General features: G+C 46.3%; 2 protein-coding genes across 4 annotated transcripts in view; both read left to right on the plus strand.

Moving 5' to 3' along the window:
- Positions 1-73: 73 nt before the first annotated feature.
- On the plus strand, positions 74-12,728 carry LOC311312117 (semaphorin-4A-like; the record flags this gene model as incomplete). Its single annotated transcript, XM_084441987.1, has 16 exons — positions 74-170; positions 2,544-2,704; positions 3,359-3,418; positions 3,558-3,566; positions 3,669-3,677; positions 3,823-3,921; positions 4,369-4,474; positions 4,867-4,983; positions 5,305-5,432; positions 8,280-8,461; positions 8,798-8,936; positions 10,481-10,661; positions 11,150-11,265; positions 11,358-11,521; positions 11,793-11,854; positions 11,962-12,728. 16 exons carry the CDS (start codon positions 74-76, stop codon positions 12,726-12,728), a joined length of 2,397 nt encoding a protein of 798 aa, XP_084298113.1.
- Positions 12,729-22,562: 9,834 nt separating this feature from the next.
- Positions 22,563-23,813, plus strand: part of LOC311312376 (membrane-spanning 4-domains subfamily A member 4A-like) — an 8,293-nt gene continuing 7,042 nt past the window's right edge. For 2 of the 3 annotated variants that reach the window (XM_084442312.1, XM_084442314.1), the window contains exons 1-2: positions 22,563-22,605; positions 22,739-22,902. In XM_084442312.1, coding sequence (XP_084298438.1) covers positions 22,599-22,605; positions 22,739-22,902 — 171 coding nt within the window. In that variant the 5' untranslated portion in view covers positions 22,563-22,598. The remainder of the gene's footprint in view (positions 22,606-22,738; positions 22,903-23,813) is intronic. The other variant, XM_084442313.1, reaches the window with a different exon arrangement.

Below are 23,813 nucleotides of genomic sequence, written 5' to 3' on the forward strand. Positions count from 1 at the left end.
GAACCAACGTCAGCAGCCGATAGAAGCCAGCTCTTCAGGTGCGTCCCCCCCCTCGGCTGTGAAGAGCCTCGCCATGGCGCACGGGCGCCTGGTCTGGGTCCTGGCCGTCCTTCTGGGGCACCTGTCTCCGTCTTTGGGCTTGGCGTCCCCACGGATGTCCTTCCCTCTCGGTGAGTGTGACTACATGTCCTACTTGACCAAATAAGCACTCTGGGCACTCAGTGAACGCCTCCATCGTTGAATTAAAAAGATATATGAGATATAAAGAACGACTTTACAGATTTTAAAGACGTGGACATCCTGTTACTCAACCGCGGGTGTTTACTTCCCATGTTGCGTCAATTACAATTTCATGATATTTGTCATCTTATTTGTCACCTAATGCTAGTCAGCAGAGAACTTTAATAAACGTGTGTATGTATTATTATGAATGATAATAATTCATAATCACTCAGAGGTAAATAACAGTGGCGTTTTTTTTTGTTTTTTTTTAAGCTTCTAAGCAGAAGTTATTTCTGACTTTTTTCCTCAGAAATTCCAAGTTTTTTTCTCAGAAATTCTGACTTTAATCTCAGAAATTCTGACTTTAATCTCAGAAGATTTTTCTGACTTTTTTCTCAGAAATTCTGACTTTTTTTCTCAGAAATTCTGACTTTTTTTCTCAGAAATTCTGACTTTAATCTCAGAAGTTATTTCTGACTTTTTTCTCAGAAATTCTGACTTTAAACTCAGAAGCTTAAAAAAATAATAAACTCAGTTGTTGGCCCTAATGCTCTTCTGTACTTGAATACTGTAACATCGTTTACAGGTCTTTCAAAAAAATCAATCAGACAGCTGCAGCTGATTCAGAACGCTGCTGCTCGAGTCACTAAGACTAAGAAAGTGGGTCACATCACTCCAGTTCTGAGGTCTTTACATTGGCTTCCTGTCTGCCCAAGAATTTACTTTAAAATACTGCTGTTGGTTTATAAAGCACTGAATGGTTTGGGGCCAAACTATATTTCTGATCTGCTCATATGCAATGAACCATCCAGACCTCTCAGGTCGTCTGGCACAGGTCTGCTTTCTGTCCCCAGAGTTAAAACAAAACATGGAGAAGCAGCGTTCAGTTTTTATGCCCCACATATCTGGAACAAACATCCAGAAAACTGCAGGTCTGCTGCAACTCTCAGTTCTTTTAAATCAAGACTGAACACTTTTCTTATTGCCACTGCTTTTTATTAAATCAAATAATTATTAATTCATACACTGCACTATAAATGTCCAAATTTCAAGGAATTTCATTAATCGATAACTGTTAACCTTAACAAACAATAGTCAATTAATTGATAAGAACGTCCCGCGCTGGACTGCACTTTGCTTGCTTCATTTTTGTGTCTTCTTCCATTTGTGTGTCTTCTTCCGCTGTGTCGTTGAAATTTCCCAGCCTTCACTGCGTGGCGTGGCCCTCATGTGCAGTCAGACCTTAGATTACATTTTCACGCAACTCCCGTTGATAACGTTCGTTCAAAAAAAAAGTTTCTTGCACTTTGTCTTGGTGCTTTTAATGTCTCATGTAAAGCACTTTGAATTGCCTTGTTGCTGAAATGTGCTCTATAAATAAACCTGCCTTCCCTTGCCTTGGACTTGGATCTGGGGCTTCAGATCAGAATCTAGCATGACACCAAGACTTGTAACTTCAGGTTTAATCAAGAAAGTCAGTTTCCCCAGATTTTTAAACAGCATTTCTTTTTATTTTAGGGCCGATCAGTAGGATTTCAGTTTTGTCCTTATTGCTTCCTGTAAGCAACAGCACTGTCTGGCATGAATGGCACAATAGACACTAAGGTAAAAGACACACACACACACACACACACACACACACACACACACACACACACTCACACACTACCACTAATCTAGTGGAAGCAGTTGGCGGTTGTCAGTTGTGTTGTTGTTGTACTCTGTCACGCAGAACACAGGGCTGGTGGTTCTTGTAAGTACCCATAATGCAAAGCTGCTGCAGCTCCACCACAGTGAGAGCCCAGCGACCAACGCTAACTGAGGTGTTGAGGTGCTGCGGTGTCGGGGTTCAGGGTTCCACGCCTGCAGTGTGTCAAACGCAGCTTTGATGTCCTCTTCTCTCGTTCATAAAAAAAGAGCAATGATGTGTCTTTGAACTGCAGGGCCTGGAAACAGAAAAGCACCTTGACTTTGTCTCTAACAGTTTCCAAAGACGTGTCGATTGTAAAATAAAAACTGACAAGCCGCCATGATTTCACGTGGTTTAGTTCACGTTCGTGTGACGATAGACACAATAGATAGAGACAAAATGTAAAAAAAATTGTGCCGTTTTATTTTCAGTCATTTATTTTACTAATGATTATGTACCAATGATTTAGAGGGGAGATGGATTTTATAACCCTTTGGGGTTTTCTAGATGTTCACCTCCATCTCTTTACTTTCTGTTGTTATTGTTGTTCTCTGTTATACAAAAGTGCACATTAATAAAGCAAAACAATCAAAATTGAAAGGATTTGTTTTCACCATCCAAACAAATGCAGGAAGTAAAGAGCGGCCGCTTCAACACTTCAGCCAATCAGACGTCAGTGACACCACCGCGCTGCTGCTGAGTGGCGACGGCTCCACGCTGTTCGTCGGGGCGAGAGACGCCGTCCTCTCATTGGATGTCAGCCAGCCTGGTGTCATGACCATGAAATCCAACGTGGGTACAGTTACAGTACTGCATATATCCCCACTACTCCCCCTGTCTGACAGGCCTACTGTACATCACCTGTCAAAAGGCAGTAGTAGTTCTTCTTCTCCCTATTCTTCTTCTTCTTCTTTTTCTTTTTTTTCTTTTTCTTCTTCATCTTCTTCTTTTTCTTCTTCTACTTCTTCTTCTTTTTCTTCTTCTTCTTCTTCTTTTTCTTCTTCTTCTTTTTCTTCTTCTTCTTCTTCTTCTTCTTCTTCTTCTTCTTCTTCTTCTTCTTCTTCATGGATCCCCGGGGGGAAACTGTTCAAGTTCACAGTGTTCTACTGTATAGTTCAGTCTGGTCCGATCCTAGAGCTGAAACCACAGAATAATGGAATGTTTTGAAGTGTCATCCCTTGTTGTTGTGTTTGTTTGTCATCCCTTGTTGTTGTGTTTGTTTGTCATCCCTAGTTGTTGTGTTTGTTTTTTGCAGAGCCATGTTTTCAAACTATTCGTTCTTGTTCTAATGTGTGAACTTCAATATAATGATAATGCCATGTGTTCTGTGAGGGGCCCCACTTTGTCATTAAAGATTGCAACTTAATCTGGGCCCCAGAGGGACACACTGGATCACGTGTTTTACTTGTCGTTGTTCAGAGGCTCAGTGGCTCTTTCTCTGTGTAGATGGCGTGGAAGCCGCCCCCTGGCCACGTTAATGACTGCGTCAAGAAGGGAAAGGATGAGGTACGTCTCACACTCTCCTCCCCCTCAGGAGGATGAGGTACGTCTCACACTCTCCTCCCCCTCAGGAGGATGAGGTACGTCTCACACTCTCCTCCCCCTCAGGAGGATGAGGTACGTCTCACACTCTCCTCCCCCTCAGGAGGATGAGGTACGTCTCACACTCTCCTCCCCCTCAGGAGGATGAGGTACGTCTCACACTCTCCTCCCCCTCAGGAGGATGAGGTACGTCTCACACTCTCCTCCCCCTCAGGAGGATGAGGTACGTCTCACACTCTCCTCCCCCTCAGGAGAACAGAAGCTCAGATGATTCTTTGCTTTAATCTTTCATCGTCCGTGCACACTCATCGTCCGTGCACACTCATCGTCCGTGCACACTCATCGTCCGTGCACTCTTCCCCCCTCAGCGGAGATGCCTGAACTTCGTCCGAGTGCTGCAGCCAATCAACGCCACCCACCTGTACGCCTGCGGAAGCCACGCCTACGGCCCACGGGACACCTACATCGTGAGATTAGCCCCTCCCCCTCACACACAGCCCCTCCCCCTCACACACAGCCCCTCCCCCTCACACAGCCCCTCCTACTCCACCATGCTCTCACTTCATTTCAAGTCCATTTGCTTTGCATCTCTCTCTCTCCTCTCTCCATCCTCTCTCTCTCTCTCTCTCTCTTTCTCTTCCTCTCTCTCTCCATCTCTCTCGCTCTCTCCCCTCTCGAATTCTCTCTCTCCTTCTCTCTCTATCTCTATCTCTCTTTCTCTTCCTCTCTATCTCCATCTCTCTCTCCCTCTCTCTCCATCTCTCTCTCCCTATCTCTCCCTATCTCTCCATCTCTCTCTCCCTATCTCTCCATCTCTCTCTCCCTATCTCTCCATCTCTCTCCGTCTCTCTCTCTTTCTCTCTGTTTCTCTCTTTCTCTCTCTCTCTCTCTCTCTCTCTCTCTCTCTCTCTCAGGATGCAGATTCTCTCACTATGGTCAAAGTCCCAAACAAACACGACGATGAGGCCAGAAAACGCTGCCCTTATGACCCCTTCCAGAGGAGCACAGCCTTGACTATCGGTGAGGTTCTCCTAACCCTAACATAAACACAGCCATTAACACCGGTGAGGTCACCCTAACCCTAACATAAACACAGCCATTAACACCGGTGAGGTCACCCTAACCCTAACATAAACACAGCCATTAACACCGGTGAGGTCACCCTAACCCTAACATAAACACAGACATTAACACCGGTGAGGTCACCCTAACCCTAACATAAACACAGACGTTACCATCGGTGAGCTTCACAGAAATATGCCGAAGAGGATACTGTACATGCCAAATGATTTCCAATGCAATTTACATTCCATGTTCTGTAGTTTGAATTCATCAACAGCATGGTTATCTGACCTCTAACCCCCATGTTGACCTTTGACATGATTCTTCTTCTGCTCCGGACGCCCCTGCAGACGGGGAGCTCTTCACAGGGACCACCTCCGACTACAAGGCCAAAGAGCCGGTCATCTCCCGGCACCTCAGTAGAGACGGACGTCCAGACGTGAGCACCTCAGTCCACCTGCTGGACGGTGAGACATCTGTCAACCACGAGGCTGTCTGTCTTGGAAAGACACAAATAAAATTGTACTTTGTTGAAGAGTGTTAACCTATCATTTCCACTAGGCCTATGTACTGTATGTACTGTACATTAGTCATTTAGCAGGTTCTATCCAAACCGACGTATAGTTTTTCTCAGTGGCGTTAACGCGTTTTCTAAACCTCATTCCTCATTTAAGATGTACAGTAACAAAACAACGCTTCCTTCATTATCTTCTGTCTACTGATGCTCAAATGTGCTTGCGCAGCACACCCTTGACCCTTGACCCCTGGTATGCCTTCTTCTATTGCAGAACCCTCTTTCGTCAGCTCCTCGTCTGACCCGACCGACGGCAAGCTCTACTTCTTCTTCAGCGAAGTGGGGAAAGAGTACAGCTTCCTAGAGCCGTTGAATGTCTCACGCGTGGCTCAGGTCTGCAAGGTGAGGAGCAGGGTTAGTGGCCCAGGTCTGCAAGGTGAGGAACAGGGTTAGTGGTCCAGGTCTGCAAGGTGAGGAACAGGGTTAGTGGTCCAGGTCTGCAAGGTGAGGAACAGGGTTAGTGGCCCAGGTGTGCAAGGTGAGGAACAGGGTTAGTGGCTCAGGTCTGCAAGGTGAGAAGCAGGGTTAGTGGTCCAGGTCTGCCAGGTGAGGAACAGGGTTAGTGGTCCAGGTCTGCCAGGTGAGAAGCAGGGTTAGTGGTCCAGGTCTGCCAGGTGAGAAGCAGGGTTAGTGGTCCAGGTCTGCAAGGTGAGGAACAGGGTTAGTGGCCCAGGTCTGCAAGGTGAGGAGCAGGGTTAGTGGTCCAGGTCTGCAAGGTGAGAAGCAGGGTTAGTGGTCCAGGTCTGCAAGGTGAGGAACAGGGTTAGTGGTCCAGGTGTGCAAGGGGAGAAGCAGGGTTAGTGGTCCAGGTCTGCAAGGTGAGAAGCAGGGTTAGTGGCCCAGGTCTGCCAGGTGAGGAACAGGGTTAGTGGTCCAGGTGTGCAAGGTGAGAAGCAGGGTTAGTGGTCCAGGTCTGCAAGGTGAGAAGCAGGGTTAGTGGTCCAGGTGTGCCAGGTGAGGAACAGGGTTAGTGGTCCAGGTCTGCCAGGTGAGAAGCAGGGTTAGTGGCCCAGGTCTGCAAGGTGAGGAACAGGGTTAGTGGTCCAGGTCTGCAAGGTGAGGAACAGGGTTAGTGGTCCAGGTCTGCAAGGTGAGGAACAGGGTTAGTGGTCTAGGTCTGCAAGGTGAGAAGCAGGGTTAGTGGCCCAGGTCTGCCAGGTGAGGAACAGGGTTAGTGGTCCAGGTGTGCAAGGTGAGAAGCAGGGTTAGTGGTCCAGGTCTGCAAGGTGAGGAACAGGGTTAGTGGTCCAGGTCTGCAAGGTGAGAAGCAGGGTTAGTGGTCCAGGTCTGCAAGGTGAGGAACAGGGTTAGTGGTCCAGGTCTGCAAGGTGAGAAGCAGGGTTAGTGGTCCAGGTCTGCAAGGTGAGGAACAGGGTTAGTGGTCCAGGTGTGCAAGGTGAGGAACAGGGTTAGTGGTCCAGGTCTGCAAGGTGAGGAACAGGGTTAGTGGTCCAGGTCTGCAAGGTGAGGAACAGGGTTAGTGGTCCAGGTGTGCAAGGTGAGGAACAGGGTTAGTGGTCCAGGTCTGCAAGGTGAGGAACAGGGTTAGTGGCCCAGGTCTGCCAGGTGAGGAACAGGGTTAGTGGCCCAGGTCTGCCAGGTGAGGAACAGGGTTAGTGGTCCAGGTCTGCCAGGTGAGAAGCAGGGTTAGTGGCCCAGGTGTGCCAGGTGAGGAACAGGGTTAGTGGTCCAGGTCTGCAAGGTGAGGAACAGGGTTAGTGGTCCAGGTCTGCAAGGTGAGGAACAGGGTTAGTGGTCCAGGTGTGCAAGGTGAGAAACAGGGTTAGTGGCTCAGGTGTGCAAGGTGAGAAGCAGGGTTAGTGGTCCAGGTGTGCAAGGTGAGAAACAGGGTTAGTGGCTCAGGTGTGCAAGGTGAGAAGCAGGGTTAGTGGTCCAGGTGTGCAAGGTGAGAAGCAGGGTTAGTGGTCCAGGTGTGCAAGGTGAGAAACAGGGATAGTGGCTCAACTCACTGTTTGACTGCATGCATATTAGGAATTTATCAATCAAGTCCTTAACTAATGTAATTGCAAGTTTCCCAGTGTTGATATCCACCCAAACGACTTCATCTGTGGTAAATGATTTTCCTTCTTCATCTGTGGTAAATGATTTTCCTTCTTCATCTGTGGTAAATGATTTTCCTTCTTCATCTGTGGTAAATGATTTTCCTTCTTCATCTGTGGTAAATGATTTTCCTTCTTCATCTGTGGTAAATGATTTTCCTTCTTCATCTGTGGTAAATGATTTTCCTTCTTCATCTGTGGTAAATGATGTTCCTTCTTCATCTGTGGTAAATGATTTTCCTTCTTCATCTGTGGTAAATGATTTTCCTTCTTCATCTGTGGTAAATGATTTTCCTTCCTGTTTCTACTGGAGGATATGAGCCCCCCTCAGAACACGAGGGGGGGGGCTGCGTTCTCTCTTAGTGCTGCATACTGTATTTAAGTCATTTCAGCAGGTCATCATTGTATACCTCTATAGTTTATGCCAATATTCAATGTCATAGTAGGTACAGTGTATACATCATTGTGGTAACCATACAGAGTTGGATTTTAGGACTTTTGCTGACTGACAGCAGTGTTTCAAATTCACTTTATTTGGCACGAGCGACCAGTAGAAGTGCATTTAAAGTCATCATGTGTCGGCTAAAGTATGGTTCCATTTAGAATGTGCTCAAGAACCACACGCTCATTAAAGTATGGTTCCATATAGAATGTGCTCAAGAACCACACGCTCATTAAAGTATGGTTCCATTTAGAATGTGCTCAAGAACCACACGCTCATTAAAGTATGGTTCCATTTAGAATGTGCTCAGGAACCACACGCTCATTAAAGTATGGTTCCATTTAGAACGTGCTCAAGAACCACACGCTCATTAAAGTATGGTTCCATTTAGAACGTGCTCAAGAACCACACGCTCATTAAAGTATGGTTCCATTTAGAATGTGCTCAAGAACCACACGCTCATTAAAGTATGGTTCCATTTAGAATGTGCTCAAGAACCACACGCTCATTAAAGTATGGTTCCATTTAGAATGTGCTCAAGAACCACACGCTCATTAAAGTATGGTTCCATTTAGAATGTGCTCAAGAACCACACCCTCATTCAAGCGAAAGGTCCTGTTAGAACACGCGCGTCCTGTTTCTTCGTCCGGTGTTGATCAGAAGCGTTCTTCCTCTGTGGTTCTCCAGGATGACGTCGGGGGCGAGCGGGTCCTCCAGAAGCGCTGGACCTCCTTTGCGAAGGCCCACCTCCTCTGCCAGCCCCCCAACCAGCTGCCCTTCAACCTCATCCAGGACATGTTCACCCTCCGGCCACAAGAGGGCGCCGCCACTAAAGAAACACTGTTCTACGGCGTTTTCACATCTCAATGGTAAGAAACCTGGTTTACCACCGACTTTGAATAATGAATCCTACATGATGTGTTGTTAAGCCTTCATAAACAATGTTTCAAGCCTGGTTCATGTTCAATGTCTGTATTGTTGCTGTAATTTCCTTGTTTTATTGAGAGATGTTTTTACCCAGGAGCCACCTTTGTACAGCACTTTGGTCGACTGCTGTCGTTTTAAATGTGCTCTATAAATACATTTTGATTTGATTTGATTTGATTTGATTTGAATGTACACAACCTGTGGTCTACATCGACCAGTAGGGGATTGAAAACGACATTACTTGTCCTCCATCTTGTCCTCTCTCATTCCAATCCCAGGTCTCTGGCTGCGAAGTCTGCTGTGTGTGTCTTTGGGATGAAGGCCATCAAGGAGGTTTTCACCGGGAACTACAGGACATACGACAAGGAAAACCAACAGTGGAATCGTTTGACTGAACGACACCCCGATCTGGGCAGGGTGAGGGCTGTGTGTCCTCAGAACGAGCCACCATGTTGTTACATATCAAGAGTCAGTTGACACTGTTAGCATCTGTAGGGTCATCTGCTGTAAATGGTAATTGGACGGCACTTATATAGCGCTTCTCCACCTTAGCGGCATGCAAAGCGCTTTACAATGGCCTCTCATTCACCCATTCACACACACATTCACACACACATTCACGGTAGCTGCCATGCAAGGTGCTAACCTGCTCATTGGGAGCAATTTGGGGTTAGGTGTCTTGCTCAGGACACTTCGACATGTGGACAGTCGGAGCTGGGATTCGAACCACTGACCCTTTGATCATTGAACGAACCGCTCTACCAACTGAGCTACAGCCGCCCCCAATAGGGCTCTCTCCAAATTAATTCTCATTTATTATATTTGACCTTTATTTAACCAGATAAAACCAATTGAGAACCAATTCTCATTTACAATGATGACCTGGTTAAGAGGCCCTGGTGAGAATAACTAAGTGAGCCAGTGAACCAGTGAGCCAGTGAGCCAGAGAGCCAGTGAGCCAGTGAACCAGTGAGCCAGTGAGCCATACATACTTTTCAAACCCTCTAGAATGAAGATGTCCAGTGTGATGAGGTGTGTGTGTGAATCTGAGAATGAAGATGTCCAGTGTGATGAGGTGTGTATGAAGATGTCCAGTGTGATGAGGTGTGTGTGTGTGAAGATGTCCAGTGTGATGAGGTGTGTGTGTGAAGATGTCCAGTGTGATGAGGTGTGTGTGTGTGAAGATGTCCAGTGTGATGAGGTGTGTGTATGAAGCTGTCCAGTGTGATGAGGTGTGTGTGTATGAAGATGTCCAGTGTGATGAGGTGTGTGTGTATGAAGATGTCCAGTGTGATGAAGTGTGTGTATGAAGATGTCCAGTGTGATGAGGTGTGTGTATGAAGATGTCCAGTGTGATGAGGTGTGTGTGTATGAAGATGTCCAGTGTGATGAAGTGTGTGTATGAAGATGTCCAGTGTGATGAGGTGTGTGTATGAAGATGTCCAGTGTGATGAGGTGTGTGTGTATGAAGATGTCCAGTGTGATGAGGTGTGTGTGTATGAAGATGTCCAGTGTGATGAGGTGTGTGTGTGAAGATGTCCAGTGTGATGAGGTGTGTGTATGAAGATGTCCAGTGTGATGAGGTGTGTGTATGAAGATGTCCAGTGTGATGAGGTGTGTGTGTGAAGATGTCCAGTGTGATGAGGTGTGTGTGTGAAGATGTCCAGTGTGATGAGGTGTGTGTGTGAAGATGTCCAGTGTGATGAGGTGTGTGTGTGAAGATGTCCAGTGTGATGAGGTGTGTGTGTGAAGATGTCCAGTGTGATGAGGTGTGTGTGTGTGAAGCTGTCCAGTGTGATGAGGTGTGTGTGTGTGAAGCTGTCCAGTGTGATGAGGTGTGTGTGTGAAGATGTCCAGTGTGATGAGGTGTGTGTGTGAAGATGTCCAGTGTGATGAGGTGTGTGTGTGTGAAGATGTCCAGTGTGATGAGGTGTGTGTGTGAATCTGCCCTGTTCTTCTAGTGCGGCCTGAGCAACGCCTCAGACACGCTCACGGTGGCGAAGGACACGTTCCTGGCCAGCGCCGCGGTGCGTCCTCTGAGGGACGTCCTCGTGTCCCCCGACCAGCTCTACGCCCGGGTCGCCGCCATGACGGCGCGGGCGGCTAGCGGCGAGGACTACACCGTGCTCTTCCTGCTCAGCGGTACGCACCGTACCAGCCGTGTCCGCAGGGCCAGAGGTTTAGTTCTAGTTCTAGTTACTTCTAGTCCCGTCTGGACCAAAGACGCAGGTTCTCCAGGGAAAGACTTCTTAGTTTGTCACAAGGCTTCATGTCTGGGAAGCTGGTTCAGTCACCGTTCTGAATCATGGTGCTGCATATTTGCCACAAGTCATTTCTGCAGCTTATCAGTGAATATACCTCTAGCGTATGGCAGCATTCATAACATTACATTACAGTAATTTAGCAGACGCTTTTATCCAAAGCGACTAACAATAATTGCATTTAACGTAGGAAGAGCCAATGTACTACTACTTGCCAGAACTCACAAGTGCATCTTCTTTCTAAAACAAGTGACTAAGAGCATAATCTAGTGCTGAAGGCAAAGTGCAAGAAGGTTAGCGTCACAGTTAGTTATGGGATATATTCACCACAATTTAACCATGTTGTCTTTGACCCTTCTTCCTGCTCAGAGTCAGGGTGGCTCCATAAAGCCGTTGTGCTTGACCAGGGCTCTCATATCATAGAGGAGATCCAGGTGTTCAGAGAACCGCAGCTGATGAAGAGCATGCTGCTGTCCACCTCCAAGGTTCGGCTACCCCCGATGTTTCTGTGTCCAGATCTTCATGGTGGTCAATCAGACACTTGTTTAGCGAGCCTCACTGACCCCTCTCCTCCCAGGGGGTGGTGTTCGTGGGCACCTCCGAGGGCGTGACCCAGGTGCCCGTGGCCCGGTGCCCGTCCTATCAGAGCTGTGCCCAGTGTGTCATGGCTCGAGACCCGTTGTGTGGTTGGGACCGCGCCGGTCGGGTCTGCGTCAGGGTGCCCGTCACGCCCATGGATCTGTGAGTGGCATTTTGGGTTGATCATAATATGATAATATATAATATGATACTGTACTGTATACCGTAAATCCTCTAATAGAGGCCTGTATTCAATTATAGGCCGGGTCTCTTATAAAGGCCAGGGTCACGGTCAACCTACTACTACTACTAGGCTATTCGCCAGGTTTCCATAGGAACAAGTGCAGCAGGGAAATGTAGACATGGCAAGTTGATCAACAATGAACTTTCTGTTTCTCTCTCTTCCTCTTGTCACTGTTCTCTGGTGTTTCAGCGTTCAGGATGTGGAACATGGCAACGCGAGCGAGTGTAGGGACAGCGCTAAGCCGGCCACAGGTAAAATATTCCTTTGTGTCTAATTGAATTCTGAATCCATTTTTTTTTTCCAGTATTTGTGAATTACTGTCTTACGTTGGCTCATTTTACCTCCCTACCACCATCAGTGCCAATATACACCCAACTGTATAAAGAGGTGAGGCTACCGTGTTCCAAACCCTCCAACCTGGCAACCCTGATCTGGAAGTCCTCCAAAGCCAGCACTCTACATCAGCGATTCCCCTTCCAGTATGAAGAGGGTAGCCTGGTCTTCCTGGCCACGCCGGCCACCCTGGACACCTACCGCTGTGTCTCTATGGAGAGGGGGGATGAAGAGACTGTGGTCAGCTACACTGTGAGCCAAAGCGTCTCTCCGCGTAGCTTTGGGTCGTCGCGGGTGCAAAGCCGAACCACCATCAAGAGCAACAACATTGAAATGAAAACCCCAGCAAAAGTTCAAGAGACCTCCGTGACCCCGAAACTGACCTCCGTGACCCCGAAACTGACCTCCGTGACCCCGAAACTGACCTCCGTGACCCCGAAACTGACCTCCGTGACCCCGAAACTGACGACCCCCTCGATGGACACAAAGAAAATCCCGTTGGAAGAGCTGGAAACTCCAGGCGCACAGTCCGAAAACACATATGAGCCTGAAACCAGCAGAAGTTACCTCAGCGAGCTGGTGGCGGTGTCCTTGCTGCTGGCGCTGTGTGTGGGTGTGATTATACTGGGAGGGCTCTATAGGTGGCGCCACCACGGCAGATATGGACCTGGAGACCACACACCCGAGGGAGAAGACCTTGCTCTACAGCAAGTCAATGGAGAGAAGGAGACTAAGGACCCGTCCCAATACCCCCCTAAACCCTCAAACCCTGAACCCTCACAGACTTACTGACCTCAGCTGGTGAAGAGGTTGAGTGTGAGAGGCTGCGAGGGCTTGAGATGGTATCAAAAGGAATGGGACCGCACTTAACAACGGCATGTTCAGTTGACGACAAAACATGACTGTCAGGTTTAAATGTAAAGACTGTTCACCTGTTTCCTCATGGAGGGAAGACAAAGACAAGATGGTTCCTTATCCATCCAGGAACCACTGATGAATGATGGGATGTTCTGTTGTAATATGCAAATATTATATTTATAACAATTGTTATTTATAACATTTGCATATTTACTTGCTTAGTAGGATGTTAAGTATGATGTCAAGTAGTGTGTGTGTGTGTGTGTGTGTGTGTGTGTGTGTGTGTGTGTGTGTGTGTGTGAGAGAGAGAGAGAGAACCAGATGTTGTTCTGAATGAAGCGTCCAAAGATGTGTTTGTTCTGGAGGTAGCCTGACATTTGACCCTAGAGGAAGCCTTCATGACCAGGGTCACTAAGTACCGACCTCTCCTGAATCCCACCTCAGAGCTCGGGTACAGATGCAGACTACTTCTGTTCATATTTGGCAGCCTGGGACACACACAGGTTGGTCATAATAGGGTTCCAACAACTGGGAATGCCCAAAAAGAGGCCTCTGGGGGCGCCCCGGTAGCTCACTGGGTAAGGCGCGCCCCATATGAAGGCTAGTCCTTCGCGTGGCGGACCCGGGTTCGATTCCCGGCTTGGGTCCTGTGCCGCATGTCCTCCCCTCTCTCTCTCCCACGTTTCCTGTCTCTCTCAAACTGTCCTATCCCATTAAAGCTGAAAAGCCCTAAAAAATATCTTGAAAAAAAAAAGAAAAAAAAAAGAGGCGTCCTGCTCTGTCTCTGCTGTGATTGGCTGGAGTGCTCTGTCTCTGCTGTGATTGGCTGGAGTGCTCTGTCTCTGCTGTGATTGGCTGGAGTGCTCTGTCTCTGCTGTGATTGGCTGGAGACGCTGGCGCTACTTGAACCCTGAAGAATGTGTGAAAAACAAAGCCATGGCGCTCGTCCATGACCGTGTGAATGTTTATTAAATGCACCTTCAGTAATTGTGTTCCTGTATGTTTTTCTTTATGTGGACATAAATACATTGTTAAATGTGTAATAGGTAAGAGTCCATGTCCCACATATTAAACATTGCCATTTTTACAAAGGTCTGTTCAAAGCCAGACATGATAGAATTTTTGACATCATAACCAAGGATGTGTCACCTGTCCTCCACCCCTCTGTTCAGAACAACTTCCTGGGGAAACTGAAAATGTTCCAACGCCGTGACCCTCAAATGTACTGCACATGCAAATTCACCGGACGTCGTGATTGATGAGGACCTCACCTTCTTCAACCTAGGCTCAACTCAGTTGCTAGTTTTGGGCTGCGTTACTTGCTAGCTTTGAAGTGGCCCCAGCTGCAGTAGAGGCTAGCCTCTAGCCTCTAGCCTCTGCTCCATCCCTGCTCGCTGAGTCGGTCTCTGAGGTGGTCCACCCAGGGCCTCCTGGCGGTGCCCCAGACCAGACTAAAGACGAAGGGTGACAGAGCCTTTGAGGCGGTGTCCCTAAGGCTCTGGAACGCTCTTCCCCAGGACCTGAGAGCTGCTCCCTCTGAACGAATGTTCAAAAAACAACTAAAGACTGGTTCAGACGGGCCTGTGGTCATTTATAACTGATACTTTTTGCTGCTTGCAATGTTCTTTTTTGTTTTTGTTTCTCATTTTAATGTGTTTTTAGATTACATATTTTATGTTTGATTTTAACTTATTACTGTAAAGCACTCTGTGCATTCGTGCTGTGAAGAGCGCTATATAAATAAAGTTTACTTACTTAATTACTTACTCTAGCTTTCAAGCGCTTGGAACTTCTCCAGTTGTCACTACGACATAAGAAGTGACCTAGAGGACAAGCCTTCCCACCTGGATCTAGAGAGGGACAGGGTCCCCAGAGGGACAGGGTTCCCAGAGGGACAGGGTCCCCAGAGGGACAGGGTTCCCAGAGTGACAGGGTCCCAGAGGGACAGGGTCCCCAGAGGGACAGGGTTCCCAGAGGGACAGGGTTCCCAGAGGGACAGGGTCCCCAGAGGGACAGGGTTCCCAGAGGGACAGGGTCCCCAGAGGGACAGGGTCCCCAGATATTCCCCTGAGCGCTGGACAGTTCTGCCACCCTCTGCAGTGCGGTGGGTCCAACACCCCACACTGCCCCATCACTCTGCTCCCCCTGCCCACACATGCCCTTCAATCTGACCCTTGGACGTCCTGGACACAAAACACACAGACTCACCTTTCTTTCCCTGGAGCTGTGAATGTGTGCTTGAGGGGTAGAATCTCTTCCATCAGCGACTGGTGTTTCTAATATTTTTTAACATGTTTTTTTTTTGTTATTTTGGATTTAAATAGAACTGGATCAGAACTTGAATTTGAATGTTGTGATAACGGACAAATCAGGTGAACAGGGAGCATCCGAGGTAGAACATTGATACTTAACATTGAACTTGCTAAGAAGCAGTTGCCATTGTGAATCTCAACACATGGTTGATATATCAATCAATCAACTTTTATTATGCAGACTCATGGTCCATTACAAAACACATACAACAAAAATTAAAAAAGGCAACAATACCAGTGTTTCCACATAGGTGACTGGTATCTCACCGCACTGAAAACAGGATGTATGTTTTTCTTTTTCTTTGTCATTTTGTTTGTTTGTTTGTTTGGTACCAAATTGTTCAAAACGTTCAATATAAGAGACTTTTCTATTCAAACCGTGGTCTCTGAGTCTCAATAAAACATCTCACTCTGCCCCAGAACCTAACCCCTAACCCCTAATCCCTAACTCTAACCCTACCCTAACCCCTAACCCTAACCCCTAACTCTAACCCTACCCTACCCTACCCTACCCTACCCTAACCCTAACCCTAACCCCTAACTCTAACCCTAACCCTAACCCCTAACCCCTAACCCCTAACTCTAACCCTACCCTAACCCTAACCCCTAACTCTAACCCTATCCCTGCTGGTTCATCTCTGATTGGTTGCTTATATATTACTCTATGGGCCATAGGTGTTACAGTAGAACCTGTGTGTTTTTGTTGGGACCTACTGTATGTGTCATTGTTGTGTATTGTGTGTATATTTTGGCTGCAACAAAAGAAATTCCCTTCAGGGATAATAAAGTTGATATCTTTATCATCAAAGTGTTTTTGAGTTTTTTTTAAATGCCATTAAAGTGTCTCTAACGTGACTAATACAGAGGCCTAATACTAAATTCATGTACACATTTTTATTGGTATCACTTTACAATAAGGGTACATTAATAAGCATTAGTTAATGCATTATTAAGCATTAAGTAACAGTTAACATGTCTCTATTAACCATTTTACTAATGTTATTTATGTTAACTAAGGTTAACTCACCTAACCCTAACCCTAACCTTAACTAAGGTATTAATTAACATTAGTAACCTAACTGAACCCTTAATAAGCATTAGTTAACCGTTAACTCATGTTTTTTGTGACCCTTATTGTAAAGTGTGATCTTTTTATTTAACAAGACAAAATTTGACATTGTCGGGGGGGGGGGGGGGGGGGGGGGGGGCGGCTGTGCCCCCGCTGGCTGTGACCTGAGGGGGGCGCCACAGAGCCAGTCAAATACAGCCACCCATTCACCTCCATTCATTTTGACCTCCGCCCCAGTGGGTCACGAGCCCCCTGAACACGGCCCGGACGGCCATTCACCTCCAGTCATGTTCTGGACCAGGATTACCCCAAAACTACCAGACTGCTTTTCATGAAAGTCGGTGGAGGGGTGTTGCATGGGCCAATTCAGAACCCATTGAATGTTGGCGTTCACAGACCCACGAAATGCATTCAGGGACGGAGGTCTGTGCTCTCTAAGCACCATCTCTAGTGTTGCTGTAGTTACAGTATCAGTAGCAGGGCCGGAAATGGGCTGGATATTCCCGTAAAGGGGTGTGGAGGAGCGTGTGCGCATGTCTGTAAACATTGAACTAGGTCTACAGGCATTGGCGATTTTATAGGGGGGGCAGGGGGGGCAAGTGCCCCCCCTGATTGGACAGCCCAACTCTGCTCAGATTCTTAAAAAAAAAAAAAAAAAATTTTTTTTTTACTAATTAACACAATTATTAAATACATAATTGTGGTTTGTACCAGTTTGTGTTAGATCATCATTAATTTTAAAAGTGTATTTATTACTTAAACTATGCTACCTTTAAAAATATATATATATTCATAATCCACTAATGGCACAACTCGTCCGTCGAAAAAAATGAGATGTACTGCTCAGTGCTCACTTCTTCATAAAATAAAATAAAATCTGGCAATGCTAATGAAGAAGCTACCACTCGAAATGACAGCGCAGCAGAAGTGCTCCAGAGGCTATCGGAGCTAGCACTAGCACTAACACTAACACTAGCACTAGCACTAACACTAACACTAACACTAACACTAGCACTAGCACCAACACTAACACTAACACTAGCACTAACACTAACACTAACACTAGCACCAACACTAACACTAACACTAACACTAGCACTAGCACCAACACTAACACTAACACTAGCACCAACACTAACACTAGCACTAACACTAGCACTAGCACTAACACTATCACTAACACTAACACTAACACTAGCACTAGCACTAGCACTAACACTATCACTAACACTAACACTAACACTAACACTAGCACTAACACTAACACTAGCACTAGCACTAACACTAACACTAGCACTAACACTATCACTAACACTAGCACTAACACTAACACTAACAATATCACTAACACTAACACTAACACTAGCACTAGCACTAACACTAACAATATCACTAACACTAACACTAACACTAGCACTAACACTATCACTAACACTAACACTAGCACTAACACTATCACTAACACTAGCACTAACACTAACACTAACACTAACACTAGCACTAACACTATCACTAACACTAACACTAGCACTAACACTATCACTAACACTAGCACTAACACTAACACTAGCACTAGCACTAACACTAGCACTAACACTAGCACTAACACTAGCACTAACACTAACACTATCACTAGCACTAACACTAGCACTAACACTAACACTAGCACTAACACTAACACTAACACTAACACTAACACTAGCACTAGCACTAACACTAACACTAGCACTAACACTAGCACTAACACTAACACTAACACTAGCACTAACACTAGCACTAGCACTAACACTAACACTAGCACTAACACTAGCACTAACACTAGCACTATCACTAACACTAACACTAGCACTAACACTAGCACTAACACTAACACTAACACTAACACTAGCACTAACACTAGCACTAACACTAACACTAGCACTAACACTAGCACTAGCACTAACACTAACACTAGCACTAACACTAGCACTAACACTAACACTAACACTAACACTAACACTAACACTAACACTAACACTATCACTAACACTAGCACTAACACTAACACTAACACTAACACTAGCACTAACACTAACACTAACATCACCATCAGTGAGGAAGCTAGCACCAGCAGGCAGTGTCAGTGTGATGTTGTGATGTTGTGATGTTGTGATGTTGTGATGTTGTGATGTTGTGATGTTGTGATGTTGTGATGTTGTGATGTTGTGATGTTGTGATGTTGGGTATGGCCTAGTGCTCGGTTATAAAGTCATACTGACATGCTCGTGGTGTCTAGATGAAGTTTGATGTGTTGTGCATATTGAATTGTCATACGGATTTCTCATTAGCATACTGTTCACAACTGGTATTCTTTGTAAATAGATGGGACAAGACGGCAGAACAGGTTGTTTTTTTTTCTCACGTCAAAATGTTGCCCCCCCTACTCTCAGAGGGTAACATCACCTATGTGTGAGAGTCTAGTTTAGCACAGGATAGTCTAAATGCTGCTTAATAAACCTATATAAACATGATGACTCTACTGGACTATAGAATCACTGCCAAACTCCCGACATGCTGCTGAGGAAATAGTTACTTGTTATATATTCAAATGTTTGGTGACATTTATGTTACTCACTATTGAGATGGAAGTGTTTATGACTGCTGTTGTTTAAGTGATCGGTTAGTGGTTTTCTCTCACCTACTTTTACATCTTAAGTGGTTGTTATTTACCTAAACAGTAAAATAAACACAAGAAAATTAAATGCATGGATCATTATTTATACTTCATGGACATTTGGGATATTTGTTAATTAATTAGCTCTTTTCCCCCTTCACCCCCCCCCTCCTCTTCTCCATCCTTCTCCTCCCTCTATACTTCTCTCCCTCCCTCACTCCCTCCCTCCTCATCTCATCAGGGTTCTTTACAGCAGCCAATTTGTGTATTTTCCGGGATGCATTTCACATACTTTCTCAAAACATTCTGTAGGCCTATAGAAGCTGCGTGTTCTAATGGATGTTGCGGGATAGAAGCACATATTAGAACATCTGGTCCAAGTCCCTCATATCCAAGGCCCCGTGCGTCATGGCCTATATAATCCAGCTATATCAGTGCCTGTATCGAGGTCTTGTATGGGGTCCATGGACGGGTTTCATGTGATTCGATAATTATAGCTACAAACATGATGATTCGGCAAATCAATAATCTAACTTGCTGCCGTATTACTCGGTTCACCACGGATCTTTCAAACGTAAAGATCCTTTCCAGTAATCCAAACTCCATATCCAATTCCTGTTTTGATTTTTGATCATTGACTCACACGAACAGACTAATTCCGATTCCGATTTCAGAACGATTAAACTGTAACATAGCCTAGGCTATTTGTATTCGTTGGCGTATTCATAAAAACATCTACACACCCGAATATCACAAACAAGAACTTCTGCGTAAGGATTGTTGACATAAACCCATTCTTAAGTGTCATATTCAAGTCTCGTCATAATATGGGAGCTATAACGTGCGGGAATGGATGAAGGACTTAAAACAAATTGATAATAAGGACTGTATTGGAACATTTTGACAGAATTAGATTATTGAATAGAGAATATTATTTAAAAAAGAAAAGGGCAGGAGTTCTGGGGAGCCTATACCCACGCCCTAGCAGCATATCTCAATAAAGACTTTTTAACTTTTGGCAGTTGCTTTATTTTGAACGAGAGAATATTATTATACTATTAACGCCAAATCCAGGATACTCGTGAAGGCGCCTGCGTTGTTATGAACCAGACCTGGAGTAGTGAAAAAGGTGACGACATACAAAACTAAAACCCTCTAGATTCACTGAAACTACCATGGTTAACATAAAAAAGGTGACTGTAGCCAAAAGGTGACAAGTTTGCAGGTTGAACGGAACGCTGCTCGGCTGCTAGAATAAGACAGCTAATTTAGATAAGAATAAGACAGCTAATTTAGATAAGAATAAGACAGTTAGGCAACAAAGTCTTTATTGAGATATGCCGCTGTGCGCGTGGGTGGGCTCCCCAGCTCAGTCTTGTTGTTCCGATCATGGTTTAATTTGCAATAGCTCCTTCATCACACCTGTCTGAAAGTGCCAATCAAGTGATTTACAGTGATTTTAGAAAGTAGTTTTGTCAAAAGAGCCTTTTTCAAACCGTGACGTCACAGAGCGCCCTTGTGACGTGGGCCAGGAGGGGTATAAAAGGCGTGCTTTTTTTTACCAACAAACTTCTGCCATAACCACGCCCCCGCGAGTTTTCATTGGACACCCTAACCCTAACCCTAACCCTAACCCTAACCCTATCCCTATCCCTATCCCTAACCCTATCCCTATCCCTATCCCTATCCCTAACCCTATCCCTAACCCTATCCCTAACCCTAACCCTATCCCTAACCCTAACCCTATCCCTAACCCTATCCCTATCCCTAACCCTAACCCTAACCCTATCCCTAACCCTAACCCTAACCCTATCCCTAACCCTATCCCTATCCCTAACCCTATCCCTAACCCTAACCCTAACCCTAACCCTATCCCTAACCCTAACCCTATCCCTAACCCTAACCCTATCCCTAACCCTAACCCTAACCCTATCCCTAACCCTATCCCTATCCCTAACCCTATCCCTAACCCTATCCCTAACCCTAACCCTATCCCTAACCCTATCCCTATCCCTAACCCTATCCCTATCCCTAACCCTATCCCTATCCCTAACCCTATCCCTAACCCTAACCCTATCCCTAACCCTATCCCTATCCCTAACCCTAACCCTAACCCTATCCCTAACCCTAACCCTAACCCTATCCCTATCCCTAACCCTATCCCTATCCCTATCCCTAACCCTATCCCTATCCCTATCCCTATCCCTAACCCTATCCCTATCCCTAACCCTAAACCTAACCCTAAGCCAATGAAAACTTGCGGGGGCGTGGTTATGGCAGAAGTTGGACAGAGGAACAGCAGCCAGAGAGCGACAGAGGAACGGCAGCCAGAGAGCGACAGAGGAACAGCAGCAAGAGAGCGACAGAGGAACAGCAGCCAGAGAGCGACAGAGGAACGGCAGCCAGAGAGCGACAGAGGAACAGCAGCAAGAGAGCGACAGAGGAACAGCAGCCAGAGAGAGAGAGAGGGGGACGTCTTCCTCTCTTTCCCTGACTCTCTCTCGTGGGCTAGAAAATAAATAAAAAACGATTTTAATCATAAAAACTGATTCTGATTCTCATTGTAAGCTATAGTGTTGTTATTAAGATATCCATGTTAGCATATAGGAGTACTGTTACTATAGTTACTGTTAGCACTTCAGACTTAGGGGCTGGGCAGCCTCTGACCTCCACCTCTGACCAGCGCTCCACCTCTGACCAGACCTCCATCTCTGACCAGACCTCCACCTCCACCTCTGACCAGACCTCCACCTCCATCTCTGACCAAATGTTAACGGTACAGTAAGTTTGACTCACCGAGATCACTTTGGTGTAGTTCGGAGGCCTGTAGAAGAAATTTAAAATCCAGCGCGAGCCAGTATATCCATGTAATGGCGGTGGACGGGGCAACGAGAATGCAGTTTCTCAAAATCTATTTTCGGCCGCTAAACGGTTGTTTTCATCAATCAGATTGGATGAATCGACAGTTGAGATTCCTCAACGCGAGGCATTGTAGTGGTTTTCAAATACGGGGTCTTTAGCCTCTGTAATATGATCTTTACACGCCTTTCCCCACTTGCTCCAGCACGCATGCGCACAGGCCAGCGCGCAGACTGGCTATTCTCCGGCTCACATTCTCTGCGCTACGATCGGATTGTTGCTGACGAATGACGACGACAATATTCTCGGCACCAACAACGATCGTAGCGCAGAGAATGTGAGCCGGAGAATAGCCAGTCTGTGGCTTACAGCCACGCCCAGAAAAACAAACGACAGTTGAGAAAACTCCGAGCCCTTGTGCCTCAGATAGGCCTTCTTAACTGACTGGGGGGGGGGGGCGGCTGTGCCCCCGCTGGCTGTGACCTGAGGGGGGCGCCACAGAGCCAGTCAAATACAGCCACCCATTCACCTCCAGTCATTTTGACCTCCACCCCAGTGGGTCACGAGCCCCCTGAACACGGCCCGGACGGCCATTCACCTCCAGTCATGTTCTGGACCAGGATTACCCAAAAACTACCAGACTGCTTTTCATGAAAGTCGGTGGAGGGGTGTTGCATGGGCCAATTCAGAACCCATTGAATGTTGGCGTTCACAGACCCACGAAATGCATTCAGGGACGGAGGTCTGTGCTCTCTAAGCTCCATCTCTAGTGTTGCTGTAGTTACAGTATCAGTAGTAAATGGGCTGGATATTCCCGTAAAGGGGTGTGGAGGAGCGTGTGCGCATGTCTGTAAACATTGAACTAGGCGACGGTTCAAAAGTCCAGTTTCCGCGTTTAACAGGACCACTACATGACAGGTAAGACAGGCCTACATACAACACGTTCCATATTGTTCTGTTATCCAATTGTTACATGAACTGTAGCCTTTCTGCTGCCTAAGACTAAATCCTGAGACCATGTGTTGATTTTAACATTCAAGTTTAAGTGAAGTTTCCTTCTCAGTTGTTTCACACAGGTGTTTTTCCAGGACTGGCAAAGTCAGTCTTCCGACCGCAAACATCGCCCAACAGATCCAGCATCCACCCCCCGCCATGCCCGGGAAAGAGTGTGAGATGACCAGGGTGTTCCTGCGCTCACAGCCTCAGTCTCTGGGGGTGAGCGATAGTATATTATTATTATTATTACTATTATATTATTATCATAACCCTTACTGATGATGTTCAACCTGCACTTGAGTTTCAATCAAATACATATGTTACAATAGTGTTACAGTAGGGAGAATGTACAGCATAGATAAGAGTAAAGAATATAGTACTATATATATATAATATCCAATCAAACTTTATTTGTATAGCACATTTCATACGCAGAGGCAACACAATGCGCTTTACAGAGAGAAATTAGGGGGGATGGACAGAGATTCTACCTTTACATTTTCCAGAGGGGAGCAAAAAAACAGTTTCACCTGTAAAAATCCTTCCCTGACTTCTCTCAACGAGACGATCGAACAAGATCCTGGAAAAAGTTTAAATCTATTGGCTAAGAACATTTACAGAGCAGTAAACATGGGCTAAATACTTCATAAGAGAGACATGACTAACAGGAGAGTACATAAATAGCTACAGAGATGTGACTTACATGGTAGGCCACTATGTGTTAGCTATCCCTATAATCCATAATAGGATATTTACAGTAAGTATCACATAATAAGGCACAGTAAGCACTTAGCAGACAGGCTGTAATATATACAGTAAGCCAGGTAAAGCCGCTACGCAGAAGTGGGGACACAATGAGCAGAGAGGAAGAAAGGGGGGGGTGACTTGATAGGGAGGGGGGGGGGGGGGGTTGACTTGATAGGGAGGGAGGGGGGGTGGACTTGGTAGGGAAGGTGGGGGGGGGGGGGTTGACTTGATAGGGGGGGGGGGTTGACTTGGTAGGGAGGAGGGGGGGGGTTGACGTGATAGGGAGGGGGGGGGTTGACTTGGTAGGGAGGGGGGAGTTGACTTGGTAGGGAGGGGGGGGGGGTGACGTGATAGGGAGGGGGGGGGTTGACTTGATAGGGAGG

Source organism: Borostomias antarcticus (assembly GCF_949987555.1).
Source record: "Borostomias antarcticus genome assembly, chromosome: 8".
Classification (NCBI taxonomy): Eukaryota; Metazoa; Chordata; class Actinopteri; order Stomiiformes; family Stomiidae; genus Borostomias; species Borostomias antarcticus.